The sequence below is a fragment of the Balaenoptera acutorostrata genome, chromosome 5 (assembly GCF_949987535.1).
Source record: "Balaenoptera acutorostrata chromosome 5, mBalAcu1.1, whole genome shotgun sequence".
In the NCBI taxonomy this organism is placed as follows: Eukaryota; Metazoa; Chordata; class Mammalia; order Artiodactyla; family Balaenopteridae; genus Balaenoptera; species Balaenoptera acutorostrata.
The window spans coordinates 112,996,345-113,016,391 of NC_080068.1; the positions used below are offsets into that span (position 1 = coordinate 112,996,345).

A 20,047-nucleotide genomic window follows, 5' to 3' on the forward strand; every position below is an offset into this window, starting at 1 on the left:
ATCCTTTACCTTTTTCATGGACATTCCAGTACATATTCTTTTTTTTTTTAATTTTATTTATTTATTTTTGGCTGTGTTGGGTCTTCATTGCTGTGCGTGGGCTTTCTGTAGTTGCAGAGAGCGGGGGCTGCTCTTCATTGCCATGTGCGGGCTTCTCATTGCAGTGGCTTCTCTTGCTGTGGAGCATGGGCTCTAGGCACGAGGGCTTCAGTAGTTGCGGTGCACGGGTTTAGTTGCTCCGCATGTGGGATCTTCCTGGACCAGGGATCGAACCTGTGTCCCCTGCAACAGCAGGCGGATTCTTAACCACTGTGCCACCAGGGAAGTCCATATTCTTATATTTAATGATTTTATTTGTGGAATACCCATTATTATTTCATAGGACGTTGTTTTCTAGAGAACACTACTTGGTCCAAAAGAAATGAGGAATAGCTCCCCCAAGTCTTTTTTGCTTTTGCTATTTGATGTTGATATTGATATGATATTGATGTTGCAAGAGAACAGAAAAGAACATGCCTATAGAATTATGTTATCATGTCTGAGTCAATGAAACAGTCATGCGATTTTTGACAAGAATTGTAAGTTCACTCTTGCATATTTTCATGCACAGTTGCTCATATTATCCTTGGATGGCTTGTTCTGTATCCCTTTGGGTTATTGCTTTCATTCACTTGTTTATTCAACAAATATTTAATGAGTGCCAACTCTTTGCCAGGCATTGTGCTGGACATTCAGGACTTAAGAGCAAACAACACAGACATCCCTCTCTGTGGAGCAGTCCCGTGAAAAAGTGCTGTGAGAAATGATATCCAAGATGCAAAGGGAGCACAGAGGTAGCAATGTCTAAATTGAGACGTGAAGGATAGGTAGGAGTTAGGGAGGTAAAGTGGGGTTTTAGGTGAAGAAGGGATGAGAAAGTGACAGACTGGGGCTCTGCCAGTGACAGAGAAGACCCTGCTGAAGAACTGAAAAACAAGGGCAGGTTGTCTAGACAAAGTGCAGGGGACAGACTGATGAGAGGCTGGGCCAGAGAAATAGCTATGGACTGAGTAAGAAGGAGCTTGTAAACCAAAATGAGGAATTTGAAATTTATCCTGAGAGAAATTAAGAGCTTCAGTGTAAAAAGTTTTAAGAAGGGAAAGATCATTCTGGCTATAGCGAAGGGCAAAACCAACTTTGTGAGAGCTGCTACTATAGTGATCCAGTCAAGAGATACAAGTTACCTGGCCTTAGATTGTCGCCATGGAAACGCTATGAGGATGGTAAGTCTAATATATATTGAGCCAGTAGACTTAGCTGGTCATAGACAGTGATTGAGGATGATGAGGTAGAGGGTTGAGTATCATGGGTAAGTTTTGTTTTTGCCCGCTGCGTGAGTGGTGATACCATTCTCTGAGATATAGGGCATGGGAGGGAGAATATGGTCGGGGGACAGAGGGCAAGTATAGTTCTGCACACGCTGAGTTGGAGGTGCCTGCTGTACATCCAAAATTATGTAGTTGCAACAAAAACTGAAGTTTGGAGATCTGGAAATATTGGTGGCAACTTAATTCATAGGACTTTAGGCAGTCACTGAGGAGACCCTCTAATTTGGTAGAGTGGTAGGGGCAGAGCTTAATAGTGGACTGAGGAATGCATGGGAGGTGAAGAAGTGGGTGTGGTCAGTATATAATTAGTTTCCTGGAAGCTCCTCTTTGAAGTCAAGGCAGGAAAGAGAAGGCAGTAGCTGAAGGGGTACCCAGCACTGAGGAAAAGCTTTCATGAAAACGAAAGGTATGCAAATATTTTAAAATCCCTTTGGGGCATAGTCTGAAGAAAAGAAGTTGATATAACAGAACAAGATCCCCAGAAGCCTGGGGTGAAAGTAGGGCATTTGGGCAGAGGTTAGACTTAAGGGGGAAGAGCGACATCATTTTCTATTGTACTAGAAGGGTAGGAAGAAATCAAGGATGTAGACACTGGCACATTTTCAGTCTTGGCTGGAAGGAATTGAGGGAATCTGTTCTGTGGATTTCTTTTCTTCCCTGAATGCAAGATCAGCTACTGAGAGTGAGAGAGGTAAAGATAAAAGGAGAGTGGGAAAAGTTTGACATCTTAGCTAAGGAAACACAGTAAGATTGTTAGTTGTTGGGAGTCGATAAATGCACAGGTGAATCTGAAGACTCTGAATTTATGGCAGGACCAATCTGTACCATTATGCGAGTTTCTCCTGTGGTGCTGGGTGGAGTAGACCAGGTAAAGATGCAGAGAAGGTGGACAGATGGATTATTATAGTATTTGGCTTTTTCCAAATGGACAAATGGAAGAGCAATGGGATAACAGACTTATTGGCATTGGTGTAGATGAGAATTTGAACCGTGTAACCTAAGTTGGAGAGGAGAGGAAGTGGAGTTGTGTGGGACGATAGGAAAGAGGCTAAGAGAGCAAAGGGAATGGAAATCATTATAAGGTTCAAGAACAAGTATAGTGGGAGTTATTGGGTGTGAAGTTCTGTCAAAATAGGGAGAGGGCTCAGAATGAGATGTTTCAATATATTATTCCAGAGTTGGAGCAGTTCCAGGGGTTGACAAAATCAGTGTGTGAGGGGAGTAGATGGCAGAATTGGAGGGTGCAAAAAGTCATTAGAAACGAGTTCTGAGAAGGTAACATACTAAGGTGTTGTTTGCATTGCCCATGTTGATGTTTAAGTCACCTGTGATGGCAGCACTTAGGGTGAAGAAAATCACCAGAAGCCAGAGGCCAAAGTCTTCAGTGAATGAAGGATAATGACTGGGAGGCCAGGAGATGATTGCTGAGGAAGGGAAAAGTGTGGTAATAACTAAATAAAATGAGCCTCAAAGAAGTAGGGCTTTGTAGAATACGGGTGGAGAATTAATTGTCTGGAACCGGTAATGGAGGGGCAATGTGCATGCTCAACTTTCTCCCCATCCTTAAGGTATGTGAGGGCTGTTGGAGAATTAGCAGTTTCCACTTGAGAGAGTTGCCAAGGGTGAGCTCAGAGTTTTAATTAACAGTGATGATGAAAGAAAATTCCCCAGAGAGATTCACAATAAAAGGAAGGTTGCCATCAGTATATGAATGCCACAAACATTCCATTAAGATAGACTAGACCAGCAGTGGTTCTCACAGAGTGAACCCTGGACCAAATGCATTATCACCAATGAGGAGGCTGTGAGAAATATAAATTCTCAAGTCCTACCCCAGACCTACTGAATCAGAAACTCAGGGGGTGGGGCCCAGCAATGTGTTTTTTTCAGAAACTCCAGTTGATTCTGATAAATGATGGAGTTTGAGAATTCCTGGACTTGATCTAGCTTCCTAATATAAAGGGGCAATGAAAAGTTAGGAAACACACATTGAGAGAAAGAAGATTTTCAGTAGGTAAATATTTGATGTTTAAATGGATGACAGCACCATGCGCGGTGCGCAAAGGTGCAGATAGTCCCAAACAAAATCATGGTTTTCAGTTGTCTTTGGCATGAACCACCCATCACAATGTGTTTTCTGCTGTTTGCTCCTATTCTCCATAGGGGTAACTCAAATTCTCTCTACTTTCTATAAACTTTTAATCCTCTCTGGCCACCTCTTAGATGACATTGCCCCCTATTTCATATAAAACATATTCTTAATTTAGATTTGAAAGAGGTCGTAACACATTTTCCTTTAAGAATTACCTAGAATGCTAGGAACTAGCTGTGTGGGTTGCTTTATCCATTATGTAGATTAACAAAATTGGTAGTCCAAGTGGGTTTTGTTGTTGTTGTAACTTCTGTCACTCACTTATTCATTTAAAAATATTTACTGGGAACCTGTGAATTGAGTTCATCCTTGGTTCATCATCTAGCAGAGGAGGTAGATGAACATACAATTATCAACAACTGGATAAGTGGTATAGCAGTGACATGTAAAAGCAATTATTGGAGCATAGAAGACAGAGAATCTAAACTTGGCAGGAAATGGTGTTTAGGAAGTTGACGCATGGGTTAGGTCTTGAAAGAGCAAGAACGTTTTTTTTTTTTTTGACAGGAAAGTAGGCTTCATGGGTGGGCGTGAGTAAGGAGGGGACAGCGCCAAGGTTCTCGCGAGTGCAGGGCCCACCATTGGTCCAGGGGCCACGATTAGGGATGTATTTGATCCCACAGCCATCCGGGATGAACCACTTTTCTGCCACCATGTTTTCAAATTCATCCGCATTAAACTTAGTAAATCCCCACTTCTTGGAGATGCCGATCTTCTGGCGGCCAGGGAACTTGAACTTGGCCCTGCCGAGGGCCTCAATCACATGCTCCTTTATTCAAAGCTTGGTACGGATGAACATTATGACTTGGCCAGTGTGGACCCTGGCCACTGTGCCCTGGGGCTTTCCAAAGGCACCGTGCATACCTGTCTGGAGCCTAGACTGGGGACAGCATGACAATCGTGAAGGTCCATTGGAAAGGGTTCTCCCCAAGGTCCCTTAGGGCAACCCGCACAGGCAACAGGCTGCACGCACTACCGAGGAGGCTGCTGTTCACAGCCGTTGCACACCAGGCCCCCACGGGGAAAAGAGCACCTTCGGCTTAACTGGCTGCAAAAAAAGAGAGCAAGAATTCTTTAGGTGAATGGTGGGGATGGGGATGGAGACTGTTTCAGGCCTAGGAAGCAGCCAAAGGGACCCTCAAATAGTTTAACATGGGAAAACCTTTGGGTGAGGGTTGCTGACCAGCAAGCAATGATGCTATAAAGCTAGACAGAGTGGGATCACAAAGGCCTTTGTACTTTATACCAAAATAAGTATCTGCATGATAATGGGGGACTGCGGAGGATTGTAAGCAGGGGAATGGCATGGTTAATTTCCCTGCAGAACTGTTTTCGGTGAAGTTGGTTTTGGCACATGCACTTGGCTTATAATGAGGAACATTATGAAAACCTGCTGTAACGTTCATTGTAGGAGTGCCCTAAACGACAGTGCCCACTCTAAGAAATCTCACGTAAGACACTTCTTATCCATCAGTTTTGATTCTTTTGAGGAAGTAGTATGTTTTCACTTTATGGATGATGTAAACGTGTAAACTTATTTATTTTTTTGTTATGGACACCGAGAAGCTGAGAGCCATACAATTTTGTCTTACATCTTTTCATTACAGCTTTCTTTGTGACCTTGAAATTTGTTTAAGTATGGTTTTCTTGGTTATTTTTTAAGTGTATTTAATTTCTTTATAAGTGTTTGTTTAATGTGCCTCAAATGCTATATGAAATGAAATGGGAGGATAAATTCATAAATAAATAAGACACGGCCATATTTGCTTTCTCTGAATCATCAGTCATATTGAGTACGAGGTGGAGGGGAGGTGGTTATTAGAGGCAGGGAGGCCAGCTCAGAGCCTCTTCTAAAAGTCCAAGAGAGAGCTGGGGGGAGCCTAGGCCGAGGCAATGGTAATGGATGAGGAGAAGGGAGGTGATCTCAGAGATATTTAGGAGGTAGAATTGAAGGGATTTGGTAATTAGATGCTGTACGTATGAAGGAATGGGTGGGTGATGAGAGGCAGGTGGTGTCCAGAATGATTCTGACTTTTCTATCATGTTTGCTTGAATGCAAGGTGGGGGATGGTATGTTCACTGTCATATGGAAGTTTGTAAGAGAACCGGGTGTAAAGATGATGAGCTACCTGTGGACATACAGATAGATGTGCCTGTAACCGCTGGTCTGGAAGGTAGAAGGAAATCTGCAATACAGATAGCAACTTGGTCTTTGTGGGAGTGAATGAGTTTTCCTGGAGAAAAACTGTGATGGAGAAGAACAAAAGCAAAAGAAGCATGTAAGTCAGAGTCCTGAGGATTATCATTTAATGGTCAGGAAGAGGAGAAAGAGCTGGCAAAGGAAAATGAGAAAGAAAAGTAGAAGATACACTGTTGGTGGGAATGTAAATTGGTGCAACCACTATGGAAAACAATATGGAGGTTCTTCAAAAAACTAAAAATAGAGTTGCCATATGATCCAGCAATCCCACTCCTGGGCATATATCCAGACAAAACTATAATTCGAAAAGATACATGCATCCCTATATTCATAGCAGCACTATTCACAATAGCCAAGACATGAAAACAATCTAAAAGTCTATCCACAGATGAATGGATAAAGAAGATGTGGTACATATATACAATAGAATACCACTCAGCCATAAAAAAGAATGAAATGATGCCATTTGCAGCAACATGGATGGACCTAGAGATGATCATACTAAGTGAAGTAAGTCAGAAAAAGACAAATACCATATAACACTTATATGTAGAATCTAAAATGTGACACAAATGAACATATCTATGAAACAGAAACAGACTCACAGACATAGAGAACAGACTTGTGGTTGCCAAGGGGGAGGTGGGTGGGGAGGGGAAGGACTGGGAGTTAGGGATGAGCAGATGCAAACTATTATATACAGGATGGATAGACAACAAGGTCTTACTGTATAGCACAGGATATTCAATATCCTGTGATAAACTGTAATGGAAAAGACTATGAAAAAGAATATATATGTGTATAACTGAATCACTTTGCTGTACAGCAGAAGTTAACACAACGTTGTAAATCAACTATACTTCAATAAAAGTAAAAAAAAAAAAAAAAAGAAAAGTAGGAGAAAACAAGAGTGAAGGGACATGGGAGCTAAAGGAGAGTGTTTAAGAGGGTCACCTGCATCTAATGTTATTGGTAAAGGCAAAAACGATGAGGGCTGAAAAGTGTGCTCTTTTAGTTAGGACTTAAAAATAATTGATGACCTCAGTGGGGCATTTTGTCATTCATTATTCAATACATTGACATGATTACTATGTACTACATTCTAATCACATGATGATGACTGATTTGATGTGGTGCAGATAAGAGTCAACTGAGCATAAGGAATTTTAATTCATCAAGACAGGGAATTCTGGAAGAAAAGTGAATTTGGAGGAGAAGCTCAGTATAGTTCTTACTATCTAATAAACAGAAAGTACTAGTCTTTTTTAGAAAATCACTATAGCTAGGTGCTAAGTTGAACGGCAGTGTTGCAATATTGCGGAAAAGTAGAATAAAATTCTTTACGGACTGTGTTTAAATCAGAGAAAATAGACCAAGGTGTTCATGAACATCAATAAAGCTTTATAACAATACAATTCATTACCATTGTTTGGATTAATATTGTAATAATTACACAATTTTTACATTATGAAAATAAGTCATAAATAGTGTAAAAATAATTCTGAAGATCAACTTCTCACAAACTAGGAACCCTGAAAACAAGTTAAAAAAGCAAATAAAAACAAATTAGAAACTGAACACAAGGCAATTATCTCCAGGCTGCAAATCAAAAACCACATGCGTCTTTTGATTCAGTAATCTCAGCTGGAGAAATTACAATGAAATGAAATAAGAAATCAAACAGGGAGAATTCAATCTTTCAATTATTTACACTACTGAGAAAAACAGGTTTGTGCCATATTTACAGTGATAAGACACAACACATTCTTAGAATAATCAATTACATGAGACTGGCCCACAAAACATTAAGAAAAATATGCAGTGTAATGCTTGCCAAAATATTTGTTTTGCATTTTTCTCTTACTTTGTATTTATGTGATTTTTTTTGGCAATATAAAAATAGCTGCACATAGAGATGAACTTTAAAATGTAAAAAATACAAATAAAAATATAATATTTTCTAAAGGAAAATCAGATACATACATCTTTTTAAAATGTTATTAAATTGCATGAAACATTTACAACAGTATAAAGAATATTCACATAAATGTCAATAATATGTAAGACATTCTTTTGTGAATCCAATTTATTAATATTTCCGAGATACGTGAGAATATCCACTGTATTTTGAGAAATGTTGGTACTTTGTTATCAATAAATCAAACGTCAGGTTGAAAAAGTCTTATTCCCAGAAGGACAGTTCTGTCAATAAGCAGCATAGGGAAACTTATGCATTTAAATACATTTTAAAAATCAGAAATGCCACTAAAATGTTTCAGTATTGAATTAGCAAAAACAAAATCCACTAAAAATTTAAGTTGGAAGGGTATCTCTGCTATGGTATATAGTAAATCCAGCTGATATGAAGCTATTTCAACAAAAATGGGAAAAAGTAGGGACTGAAGGTCTTTATATTCTAAAATAACTTAGCAGAATCATAATTGGTCAAGTGTGTTAATTCCACTAGGAATGAATTGCTTTAACAGCCAGAATCACATGTGACTGTTCTTAATCATTATTTTTGAGAATATAAGATTACGTTGTTATGGATTTGACTTTCTAGAGATAGCAAGGTTTTTGTTTTTTTGTTTTGGTAGAAATTAGAAAAGTTCATTTTTGGTAATGTTAATTATTAATATAACTTGATTATCAAGAAATAGAGAAAAACAAGATTTCAAATATCAATATCTGCATGTTCCTAAGATCATTTATTAGAAGATATGAAAACATCACCCACCTTAACAAGCATAGCTTATTTCTGGGCAAGATTATATATAGTGGCCAAAAAAAAAAAAAAAAAAAGATGAAAAGTGGTGTTAAATTTTTATGCTATAATAGTAACATTAAAAATAAAACTTTGGAAAATTAAGCACGTTGTCTAAGTGATAAAAATATAATACCAGTTAATTTTTCCACAGATTCTGACATGTTGATTTGACCATTTCTAAACTAATAGAGAGGTGTATATATGTATATATATTGTAGACAAAGGACATATAGAATGAACTACTGGATGCATAAGAGTTCTTACTATTCCATCAGGACATCATGCATAGGATTCAAGAACAGACTTTTTTTTTGGTAGAAATTCAAGATATTCTCATGTTTCCTATGAAATCAAATAAGAAAGAAAAACCTTTCAAGACTGCTTTTCATAATGAAAATGAAAACTAGAAGAAAAATTTCAGCATATTTATGGGTCAGGTACTCTCTGAATGTGTGCAGACTTGTCTAATGTTGGTTTTGTCACGCTTAATCAAACTCTATAAGCTAAAAGATGAGAGTAAAAGTTGATAAAGGCATATGGTATATGAAATGAACATGAAATAAGAGGATCCACAATCCAAGTACACACATATCATCTATAGGTACACTGTTTTGTTTTCTTTTACATTAAGAAAGACTGGTCGTTGAACCATAATTATAGTAAATCCATAAACTTGAAAAATAAAATCACGCACTAACAGTTTAGGAATGCTATTAAACAGAGAAATGAAATTATCCATAGTAGAGTTGCATTGTCCATAAAGAAAAAGAAAAGAAATACATTAGCACCAACATAAACGGAAAACAATTTTAAAGCTAAAACACATACCAGTTTGGCATCCTTAAAAGATGCTTATCAGAAATAGAACCTGATCTTATTTCCAATGTCTTTCATGTATTTTTTCTTAATCTTCTATCCAACAACAGAAATTAAAAGAAAGCAAACTTAAAGAAAAATATGTAGCTGCCAATACATATATCGGCAGACACATTCATTAGTTCATTAGGCAATTATTTGAGGATTCTCTATATTGATTAAAAAATGGATGATTTAAAATATTTTAGTAACAAAAGTTGAAGATTATGCACGTTGGTTAAGACCTAGCAGTTCCACGGAACAAAGAGGAGGACCATGGTCCTTTTGTTTTCCCCAAGGAAATGTATTGTAAGTTTACAGCTTCCTTTAATCATGGAATAAAAGGCAATATTGTCAAATCAGTTATAGAGTAAAACCTCAATATACACATAGGACAGAACAGTATTCTTAAAGGGCTGTGTTTAAAAAATACATATATTTTTTGTACGTGAAATGTTTCTCTTCTGATGTTAAGGTATTCTCTTTTGAAGCTGTGCAACTTTTAAACAGTGATCCATCTCAATTCCTCTTTCTACTAGAGGAGTAGAAAGAAAGAGAGATAGGAAGAAATATAGCCACCAGATTTTTCTCAAGACACTACTGTTTGTTTTCCTGAAGAGACTGTGGTTTTACTCGCTTTAGTTCATTTTTCCAAAGCATTTAAGACAAATTGTTTCAGACATTGAATAAAATACCTTATCCTAACCAGATCATACAAGAGATGGGTAGAAAATGCCCTCTGTTGTTTTAAAAATGCTAAACTGGTTTTGGAGTGTGGAATGTTACTAGAGATGTTATCAATTTGATTGATAGATTAGTTCAAACATCTTTCCATTCTTGAAAATGTAATGGAAACAAAAAGAAGGCATTTTGTATAACTGAGCATTTGGTTATATATTATGAAAGAGATCATAAGGATCTTAGGATCCTTGTCTTATAATCATATCTTAACTGTTGTCACCATAAGCCAATGATGAGATAATTTCCCCTCTGCTGGTGAAAACCTATACATGAAACCAGAAATTTTCCCACAAAATGGCATGAAATGAGAAATTATATTGTCCAGTGGGCTGAAAGAGTGACTACTCCTCATTGATGATGTTTCTCCTAATGTAACCCTTCCACTTAGAACAAGTCATTTCAAAACATGCTATCAGCTCTTTACTGTGCAAAGAAATGCTCAGTCTAACACAGTTAGGTAACTTTTGAGCAAGTAGTTGAAAAATACTCTTTATGGCAACTATATTTCACAGCTTTCTGAGATCTCAGATTTGGTCTGTGCATAAGACAAACATTTAGAAATGTAAAAAAGATAAAGAAATCTAAATATAGACACAACTTAGAACTAAATAGAACTACAAGAAATAGAAATGAGTTAATATGATCAAATGTGACCAAATCTTGACTTTATCTTAACTGATAATCACTATATATGTTATATTCATCATACAAAAAAAAGTCAAAAAGTACTGAAAAATTGTTTAACTTTGATGCTTTACAATGACTGAACTGAAAATCGAGCTTCTTTTATATTCTCTTCAATTATTCAGAACAGGAGAGAAGTTAGCAAATGGTCATCTTGACTGTTGGTACCAACTTATTAGGATTTGAAGACTTTCCTTTAAAAAATTGTTCAAAATAAATGTGACAAAAGCTGGAAAAAAAATCTTTCCTGAATATTCCTGGGACTAAAAGAGAAAAGAAAAAGTATTAAAAAGAATGGAAAATATCTTTCTGTTTCTAGAAGTTTGTAGAAAATGTTTAACATGGGTTGGATCTTGGAAGGAAGGGAAGCTCTCATCAGCTTCAGTAGAGATTGTAGGATGAGCCCTCCTACATCCTCAGGAAAGGTTATTTCAGCCAACCCCTTCTTGGGACGTGCTGTATCTTCAGCAACCCGAGCTTTGGTGAGATGTACACACCCTTTGTCCTCAGGAACAGGGGCTGCCATTCCAAGAATCTCCTACCCAAAAGAAGTGCAGTATGCTTCTGTCATTTTCCAAAAGCACCCATGTTAACACTTGCTGGAATTCAGTTTATTAAAAAAAAAAAGTCCTCTATTCTGGGTGCCTGCCTTTGTAAACCTCTTTCCTACTTGGTCACATGAGAGACAGTGCAGGAGGCTGAACCAATCCTTTCTCTTCATCTTCACTGCCAAGGGCAGCCCAAGGAAAACTAGTGTCAGCAACGAGCTCAGCCCCTGGACATTTCAACCAAAGAGGCCACGTGAGCCCACAATAGTGGAAGCTGAAGATCTGCAGTTGGGACTGCAACTCCTTTCAAAATACAAGACCATTTGTGTGTGTGTGCTCTCCGCCACCTTATCACTTTTTGGCAATGAGCCATGGTGTAACCCCCTTGAGATGACAAAAGAAATAAAAGTTCAGAGGTGATCAAAGGACTCATAATGCAGCATGCTAGCATCTGAGTTTGCACAGCAAGCAGGCTTGGCACACGATCATGCTTTTTTAGTCAGTTTCAATGGGTGGTGTGGGCATGAATAGCAAAGGTGAGTAGGGATGTGACGATAGACTCTAAAATCAGTCAGTAGAGTACGTTTTCATAGCTTCGAGTTCATATTTGGTCACAATTTCATGTAAACTATCTCATGGCACTTTTTGTCCATGCAATTAACAAGCCCAAAGTAAGAAAATAGCAAGAACAATCAATCTCTATCACTATGTCCATGTAAATACATATCTTCACGTAAGATAAAGATATACTGATCTATATTTTTTGCAGGCTTCTCACTGGTTTCACATATTGCCCAATTTCAGATGTAAGGGAAGAAAAAATGGATATGTGTACTACTGCAAACAGGAAGAAGCAGCTATATGTAAACATATCTCAGACTTGTAAAATCTGCAATCCGATTTTCAACTATAAATATAAAAAGTGGACCATTATATACACAACTTCATGCTTGGAAGGTTAGATTCATCACTGCAGAAAAACAAACAACAAAAAAGACAAATGTATAGAATTAGTAGTTTAGGATAAAAATTCCAAATTAACATTTATTTTAAGAAAACTGGTAGAACCCTGAATAGAGGGTTTTTTTTTTTAAATCAATGAGCCAATTGATATGTCCTATACATTACTTTTCTAAAATTCATCAAAATTTTTATCCTAGGTTCAACCCACATTTTGTTTTGCCACTGAGAAGTCTGTGGGAAGTGTTTGTCTCAGTAACTATTCTGGGAAAGCAGAAAATTAGGATTCTATCACAGATGTGTCATAATTAAAAACTTGTCCTATATATGGCTTATGTAATCTTCTCCAAGCATTAAAACACAACTGTGGAAAAGGTTGAGGATTCTGACCTCAGTGGCATTGTTCACTTCACCAGTGCCCAACTCTAGCACTCTACTCTCTTTGGGTTCTGGTTTCCCCTTTCCTTTTTCTGGCCCTGCCCTGCTGTGAAGGGCATGCAGGGCAGACCTCCCTGCTGTCAGGTCTTCAAGCTGTGTTATAGGTTCTATTGTGATATAAGGATCTGGAAATGTCTGGTTCCTTGTTTTGAGCAGCCATAATTACTAAGGTTTTCCTAGAACTGAAGTGAAGTCTGAGAGAACAGAGGAACAATGGTCTTTGAAGTATAACTTATAGAGCAGATGTTGGTGACAATCTTCACTTTTACTCAAAGAAAAATCAGTGAGAAAAGTAGAATGTCCAGAGAAGGAGAATAATAAAGATCTCTTCATCTCCCCACCACAATGGTGACTCATCTTCAGAGTCATCTTTCAGTTCAATAATTAAAAATATTTGCTTTTCTCTCTCCAGTAAAAATAGATGCTATATTAAGTGTGCTTAAGAGGCTGGGTACTTTCTGATCTTTAGAAATGAAGTTCACTCAATGTTACACACATCATGCCAAGGCCAGAGAATGTGTCTACAGGAAATATTCCTTTCTCCAAACTCCCACTTATCTCAAATTTCAAACAGATGCATTTTTTTGAGAAACCAATGTTTTGTAAATAATCTCCAGAATTTTAAAGATTCTTTTTTCCCCAGACTTTAAAACTTAATTTAAAAAATCTGTCACCTTAACTTTAGGAAGATTCTGTTGCAAACCTGTCAGCCCTATCTGGAAAAATGAAATTTCATGAAACATTAAAAAATATGAAGGCTATAGGTATTTTTCCTATTAAATAGCTTTTAATCTTTGGATAAGGACAGATGATAACTTTAATAGCTTGTAAGTATTTTCCTAACCATAAATTCTGCCATTTACTCACTGTACGAATTACAATGTGAATTAGTATGTCATTATTCTTCGAAATTTAGAAAACTGAACTATATCTAGAAAGAAAAGTAATTTAAACAAAGATCAAATAGTTTTACATGGAATAACTATTATTGAGAGCAGTATGACTAACAGGACTTGTTCACAGTGATTTCTACTGTGGCTACAATCTGAATTTTCAGTCAAACATTTACCACTGTGCTCTAGAGACTACTAAACATAATGTTTAAAAAAGTAGTCCACTAAAACAGGACTGAGTAATCTACTGGCTTTCTTTTAAAAATATCATTCAAAAATTAATTTGATTTGACCAACAGTGTATTTGAGATAGCTAAGTTGACCACATAAGAGATTATATTCAATAGAACATTTCATTTTTCTAATTGTTTCTTTCTTCTTTTGGGGGGGGAGGGGGTGTTGGGGAAGGATAATCACTATTGTTTGCATTTGATTGTGTTGGGGAGTGTGGTGAGCGATACTGAAGCTTTATCATTGAGTTATGATTTTTTTACCATTTAAAAAAATTTATTGAAGTATAGTTGATTTACAACGTTGTGCATTAGTCTTTATATAAAAAGAGGCTGGATTTAAGACAGCCTTAATCTTATGTAGAGCATAGTGTATATTCTGCGGAAAAATAAGTACTTAAGAGGGAAATTTCTGATTTTCTGAGCTACTCATATTAGCTCATATTACTAGGTTTGGCCATTTTATGAACCAAAAAGATGATGAATCCTTTGCTTGCTGCCCTTATTTTTTTGCCTTTACAAAAAAGGAAGTGATTTAGAAGCAGCCAAAAATGATGTGAACCCAAGTTCTGAGTAGTGTCAGAGGGTGGATAAAGCAAGCCCTTCACATCTCTCTCCACGTAAAGTGTGCCAATGACTGGATTAAAAAATCATTATAGTATTAGATTACAGGGCAAAGGTTAAAGAGCAAATGGTAATTCCAGCTCAAGAAGGTATTAAAAATTCTGAGAACAGGGGTTATGATGGTAAAAGGATAGTTTTCTCAGGTGAAGAAGAATATAATGATAGCCTCATCTTCCCAAGAACCACTTGACCTCAGCTGTGATGGAGCTAATGATCTGACAGGCTGAAAGTGGAGTAAGGGAAGCTACTAAATAAATGGGAGAGAAGGATTTTCTTTCCCTCACCAAGTGGGGTGAAAGTAGTTAAGCAAGAGAGTGAGTTTCACAGGATCTCCTCACAAATGGAGTTGATGAGATGAGAGGAAAATAAGTCTCTCCTCATCTTTTTGCAATCCTACATAGTTTTGCTGTAGGTTTGCCAATGAAGCAAAGCCTATCAAAAATGACCAAAGAAGCCACAGGTGTTAGAGAAAAAAATTTCAAAATGATGAAAGAGCATGTATACTTCCCTCTGGCTCATTTTCACATCAGTAGAATTCCTTTAACCTTAGGTAGCATATGCACAGTCCTTTATAATTAGGTGTGCACCGTTACTGTGTAAAGGTCGGGTATTCTCTGAAAGGCACAGAGCATACAGATCTCTTCCCTCCTTAAAGTTCTGCCATTGCTTTCCATTGTCTACTTCTAGTTCTGTTACATACTAGCTCTGTGTCCTTGGAAGTTACTTAACTTCTCTGAATTTTACTTTCCTCACTGGCATCATTCACGATAATACTACACTATAGGGTTATTACGAGGATTAATATGAAATCCTATACGAAAGGGCTTATCACACAGCCTTTGTACAAGAAGGTCCTCTATGAAGAATAATTTCCCTTCTCTGCTGAATACATACACAGTGACTATGGGTGGCCACATGTAGAGGCTAGAGCAAAATGATATCGTCAAGGACACCAACGTAAATATAACCAGATTCTCCTAAATAAATCAAGACATCATCGAAGAAAATTATGCTTACATTTTCTGCTTTCTCAGCTTTGTGACTAATATTGACAGGGTTCTACCATGTATTTGCATATTTGCCTAAGTAACAGAGTATAAACAGAAAAAGAATCACAATTAAGAATAATTTTAAACAGTAGGAGGAAAAGGAGCTTGAGACAAGCAAACCATTGTCAAGATGCACTGCCCCTTTCCATTCTGAAGAAAAGATTAAATAGGGAAGGTTCCAAATTACAGTGTTTGCCAGGAATTATTTTTACTCATCAGTTTAGGAAGAAATCAGCAGCAAACACCATCAAAAGATATTCTAGAGATGGGATCTTTTGCTTTTTAATACCCAAACACCTTTCAGCAATGTCAAATTCAAAAAATCTGTTCTAAATGGAAAAGGCTAGGCCAGGTAAAGAGAAAGGGACAGTGCTTCTTTTAGAAATAATTCCGTAAAGCCTACCTTTTGCCAACAGCCAGGCATGGGTAATCCATCTGGCCCCTATTTTAAAAAGAAGAATAAGAATTCCTCAGGTTCCACGAAAGTGATCATACTTCATAATTAATATGCACAGAGGCTTAAAAATGAATATCTACCTGTTAGATGGCTTTAGTCATAGGCATCTTTTACTAATCAACTCCCAAGATATTACCCAACATTAGTTAAAAGGAAGAAAATTCGAATGTTTTCCAAAGTGAGTACACATTTTTCAAATAAATAAAATATAGAAAGATTTATACTTAACTTTGAATAATAATTTGTAAAACCTAGTGGTCTACTTAGTTATATCTCTAGATAATAAATCTGTACTATTTCTCTTAATTTCATTAGAACGCATTTTATAATTATCTTTATTCAATTAATGGAAATAACTTCTCTTCCTGGTCACTATGTTCTATGGTTGAATGCATGATAATGATGAGTAATCAGTGGTGAACCATTTCTATCTGAAGTTTATAGCTCTCCATATGGAGTATCTTTCAACTTTTCTGTATTTAAAGCAGATAGAGTAAAACATTAAATTGACTGAATTAAAAGACAGGCAGCCAGTCTATATCTTTATAGTAAAATGTTATCCATAGTCTTTCTCAATTTTTAAATTAAAATTCTTCAGAAGCCAATTAACAAATTCTGAATAAACAAGGGATTCTTAAATGTTGCAAAATTTATTTTCACTTAAAGGGTAAGCACTCTTCAGATACAAATGATATAAATAAGGCAGGAAGAGTTGATATATTATGAAGCATGCTTGTGTTTTCCCCCAACAAAATGACTGTAAAATACTATTTATTGTTAATACCAAGCAAACAAAATCAAAGACTGGGCATATCATATTGACATTTTCTAATTGCAATTATTGACTGAATAAAATTTTCTTCTACAATACAATCTCTTAAAAGACTTGAGAAACAAATTTATCTTTAAAGAATCATGCTTAGTATTTAAGAATAATATAAGAACATGCAGACCAAGTATAACCATCAACACAGTCATAAAAAGTTTTCCTTTACACCTCAGAAAATTTGCATACACTTTCTTTTTAAATGTAAAAAAAAAAAAAACCAACACCTTGAAATAACTTTATAAGATATTTGGGAAAAATATCGGTAATGCCAGATTGGTACAAGGAGAAGGATCACCCGGTAGAATTTTAGATTTTAGTATAAGGATTTTGACATGCCAATGGAGGTAGGGGAGATCTGTCTACTTTAGGAAAGTGAGTTTCAAAAGGAGGGACCATTAAATTGAAAAGGTTATGTGACAAAGAAGAGGGTTTGGGCTGCAGACTATTATCTTTAGAAGGTCAGAGAAGTTTGGTTTTCTCCCCTACGGTCTCTTAACAGCATTCCTTTGAATTGGTTAAGTCTTGACCACAGAAGCTTAACTATGTAGGTTTGGTCTTATTTACAGCCTGACAGAAATTTAGTGAAAGAGGCAAAAATGCCTTTATTTCTTTTAAGGAAAAAAAAAAAAAAAAGCTAACTTTAGGGGTAAAACCCAAAGTTATAACCTAGTTGTACCTTTACATAGAAGATTTTTATGCACTTTTCATGTCATCTTGAAATGGTTATTAGATAAATTGACATTTCCCCGAACACAGACGTGGCCGCCGTGTCAGTTGTGAGAACAATGTCAGGAGGTTCATTTGCAGTCACTGATTGAAATGCGTGCATGTTCTTTTCACTCTGCAGAGTCACTGAAGGAGCGATTCATGCACATGCATGTAGCGTGTTTATCGTGTAAAGCTTGCTCCAGAAGTGCCACTTTACACTGAGAGAGATGAATATGTAATAAACAAAGGGACTGCATGCAGGGCGGTAGGAAAGAGAAATACTGTACCAATTGGCAAGGGGCGTCCAGCCCATCCAGGCCAGGCTGGCCTGGCTCCCCTTTTTCCCCCTTAACGCCACGGAATCCCTGTTTGTAAAGATTAACTCATAACGTTACTAAACAGAAGAAATCACGTAAGCACAACTTCTGCTAATGAAATAACCACAATAACAAAAGGCTGGGAGAGGAGCAACTCTGAAGGGCAAGGTAACGTCCAGTGACGCTGGACAAAATAAAACAGAGCTTGGTGTGGTCCTACAACTAGGGCTTGTCTGGGAACGGGGACCTGCTCTCCGGAGCAGGACGGAGGCGCACTGGTTCCTCCTCCGAGCCTGCATTCACGCCCCGGATGCACATCAGTACTCGAGTGCTGAGAAACCAGGCACAGCTGGTGGCCAGAGACAAGGGGTGGGACACACTGACCACCTGATATCGATGTTTCTGGGACCTTAAAGTCTACGTTAAAAGGCGCCAGTCAGAACCCCCGCTGGTGCGGTCCCTCCAGTTTGCTCCTCTCCCAGCTTCGCCTCCGCATGTGACATCTGGAGACGGTTGCATGAGTCAGACATACCAACGGGCAGGGTGCATCTAATCCAGGAGCACCCTGTTCTCCTTTCTCCCCTTTAGGCCCCTTTTTGCCTTTCTTTCCCTTTTCCCCCTGTGGATACAAGGGTTTCAATAAGACAGGTTTTATTTGGGGGGGGGAGTAACGGTGATTCAAAAGATGGTTTAGCCAATAAAAGTCTGGAAGGGCATTTACCACTGTTTTCTGGTTTAGGTAAGGCATGATATTATGAAAAATAACAGACTTCTAGAGTGGCAGTGGATTCCGGGCAGTGATGTACAGGATTTTATTAAAAAGATTCAACAAGATGAAAGAAGAACTTGAAGGCTGACACATCAGAAAGGAGGATCAGTGCTGACTTAGACCCCAGTGCCGTGGTCCTTGTGAATGAGGTGTTCCCGCCACCGCTTTGGTGAAGATGACAGATACCAACTGTATTGAATCCAGTCAGTGGCAGTGAAGTTCAGAGACTTCACCCAATTTTCAGTACCTGCCAACTTGATTTTTTTCTAATCCTATAACAGATAAAAGCTATATTGAGCCAGAGGAAAAGGAAAAAATATTGGCAGCTTCTATCTTTTTGAAATGAATCCAACTTTCTGACATTATTTTTTGTAGTTGGTTCTCATTTAAACATATTCAGTGTGTTAAAAATATACTCTTTCTTTTAACATTCTTTGTAAGGAAACTAAAAGCAAATACTTTCCTTAGTAAGTCAGATAAACAAATTTTAAAAGTGCTAAGATTTCTCAGCAATGCCACTTGGAGAAACAGACTTGTTTATAAACTCAAAGATGTTCTTTAATTCACTGTTATTGGTCTCATGCCAGGTGTTCACAATGGTAAATGGGTTTCCAGCTTGCTCACAAGGTAACAAAAGCCAAAAAAACAAACAAAAAAATTCTGTTCAAGAGAGGAAAAGCAGTTTGGATTCAGTTGAGCTAATGCTAAAAATGAGGTAGGCAGGATAATTACAGAGTGGGAATGTAGCCATGGAAATTAGTATTTAGGAATCAAGGTAAAGGTTGTGGAAATCTGCATGGATCACAGGGATGGAGGAATTAAGGAAAGGAGGCAAAAGGAGGAGAAGTAAGGAATGCACCTCAGCTGTTTCACATTAACATAAATATCTCTGCATATTTATAGACAAGAAGCTGGTGCAATACAGAATACAAAATACTATGCAATACATATTTAAATTAGTGTATTCATTCTGCAATCAGGATGGCAGATACAATGTCTGAATAATTTCAGAAGCGAAACAACATGAATATTCAAAGACATATACATAACAGATATAGATGAGATATGCACTCAAATTAATGCATTCTTTCTGTGTGAGTGAAAGCTCCACATTTATCTCCTGTGTGCCAAAAACATTGCATCAGAAGGCTCAGAATCAAAGCCATTTGGGTTTCTCTAATATCGGGGAAAGAGAGAACTTCTGTGTGGTTTAGTTGATCATGATCAAAAACAAAGACCCGAGATGCCAGGGTGAAATGAAACGAGAGCAGGTGTGATAAGAAGTAAGATGGGAGGAGCTTTCGGGAGTAAACTGCTTACTCGTGCAAGATGAATCAACATTCTTTCTCAGCAAGTAACATCATTGCCGTGACGTAAAATTGATTTAAACTTATTTGGGAGGGAGTGGACTCTTCTTCACATAGGCCTGACTGACACCAGATGGGTATTATTAATTTTG

General features: G+C 37.4%; 1 protein-coding gene and 1 non-coding gene across 2 annotated transcripts in view; both read right to left on the bottom strand.

Annotated features, from left to right (window-relative positions):
- Nucleotides 1–4,438: 4,438 nt before the first annotated feature.
- On the bottom strand, nucleotides 4,439–4,573 carry LOC114238993 (small nucleolar RNA SNORA70). Its single transcript, XR_003624207.1, has one exon. It is a non-coding gene; the product is annotated as a small nucleolar RNA SNORA70 (small nucleolar RNA).
- A 3,767-nt stretch (nucleotides 4,574–8,340) lies between these two features.
- The window catches only part of COL25A1 (collagen type XXV alpha 1 chain), a 481,522-nt gene continuing 469,815 nt past the window's right edge, over nucleotides 8,341–20,047 (bottom strand). Inside the window, exons 35-37 of the mRNA XM_007191014.3 lie at nucleotides 17,790–17,867; nucleotides 15,912–15,950; nucleotides 8,341–12,284 (exon numbers count right to left, since the gene is read on the bottom strand). Of these exons, the coding sequence (XP_007191076.1) occupies nucleotides 12,282–12,284; nucleotides 15,912–15,950; nucleotides 17,790–17,867 (120 nt within the window). The 3' untranslated portion in view covers nucleotides 8,341–12,281. The remainder of the gene's footprint in view (nucleotides 12,285–15,911; nucleotides 15,951–17,789; nucleotides 17,868–20,047) is intronic.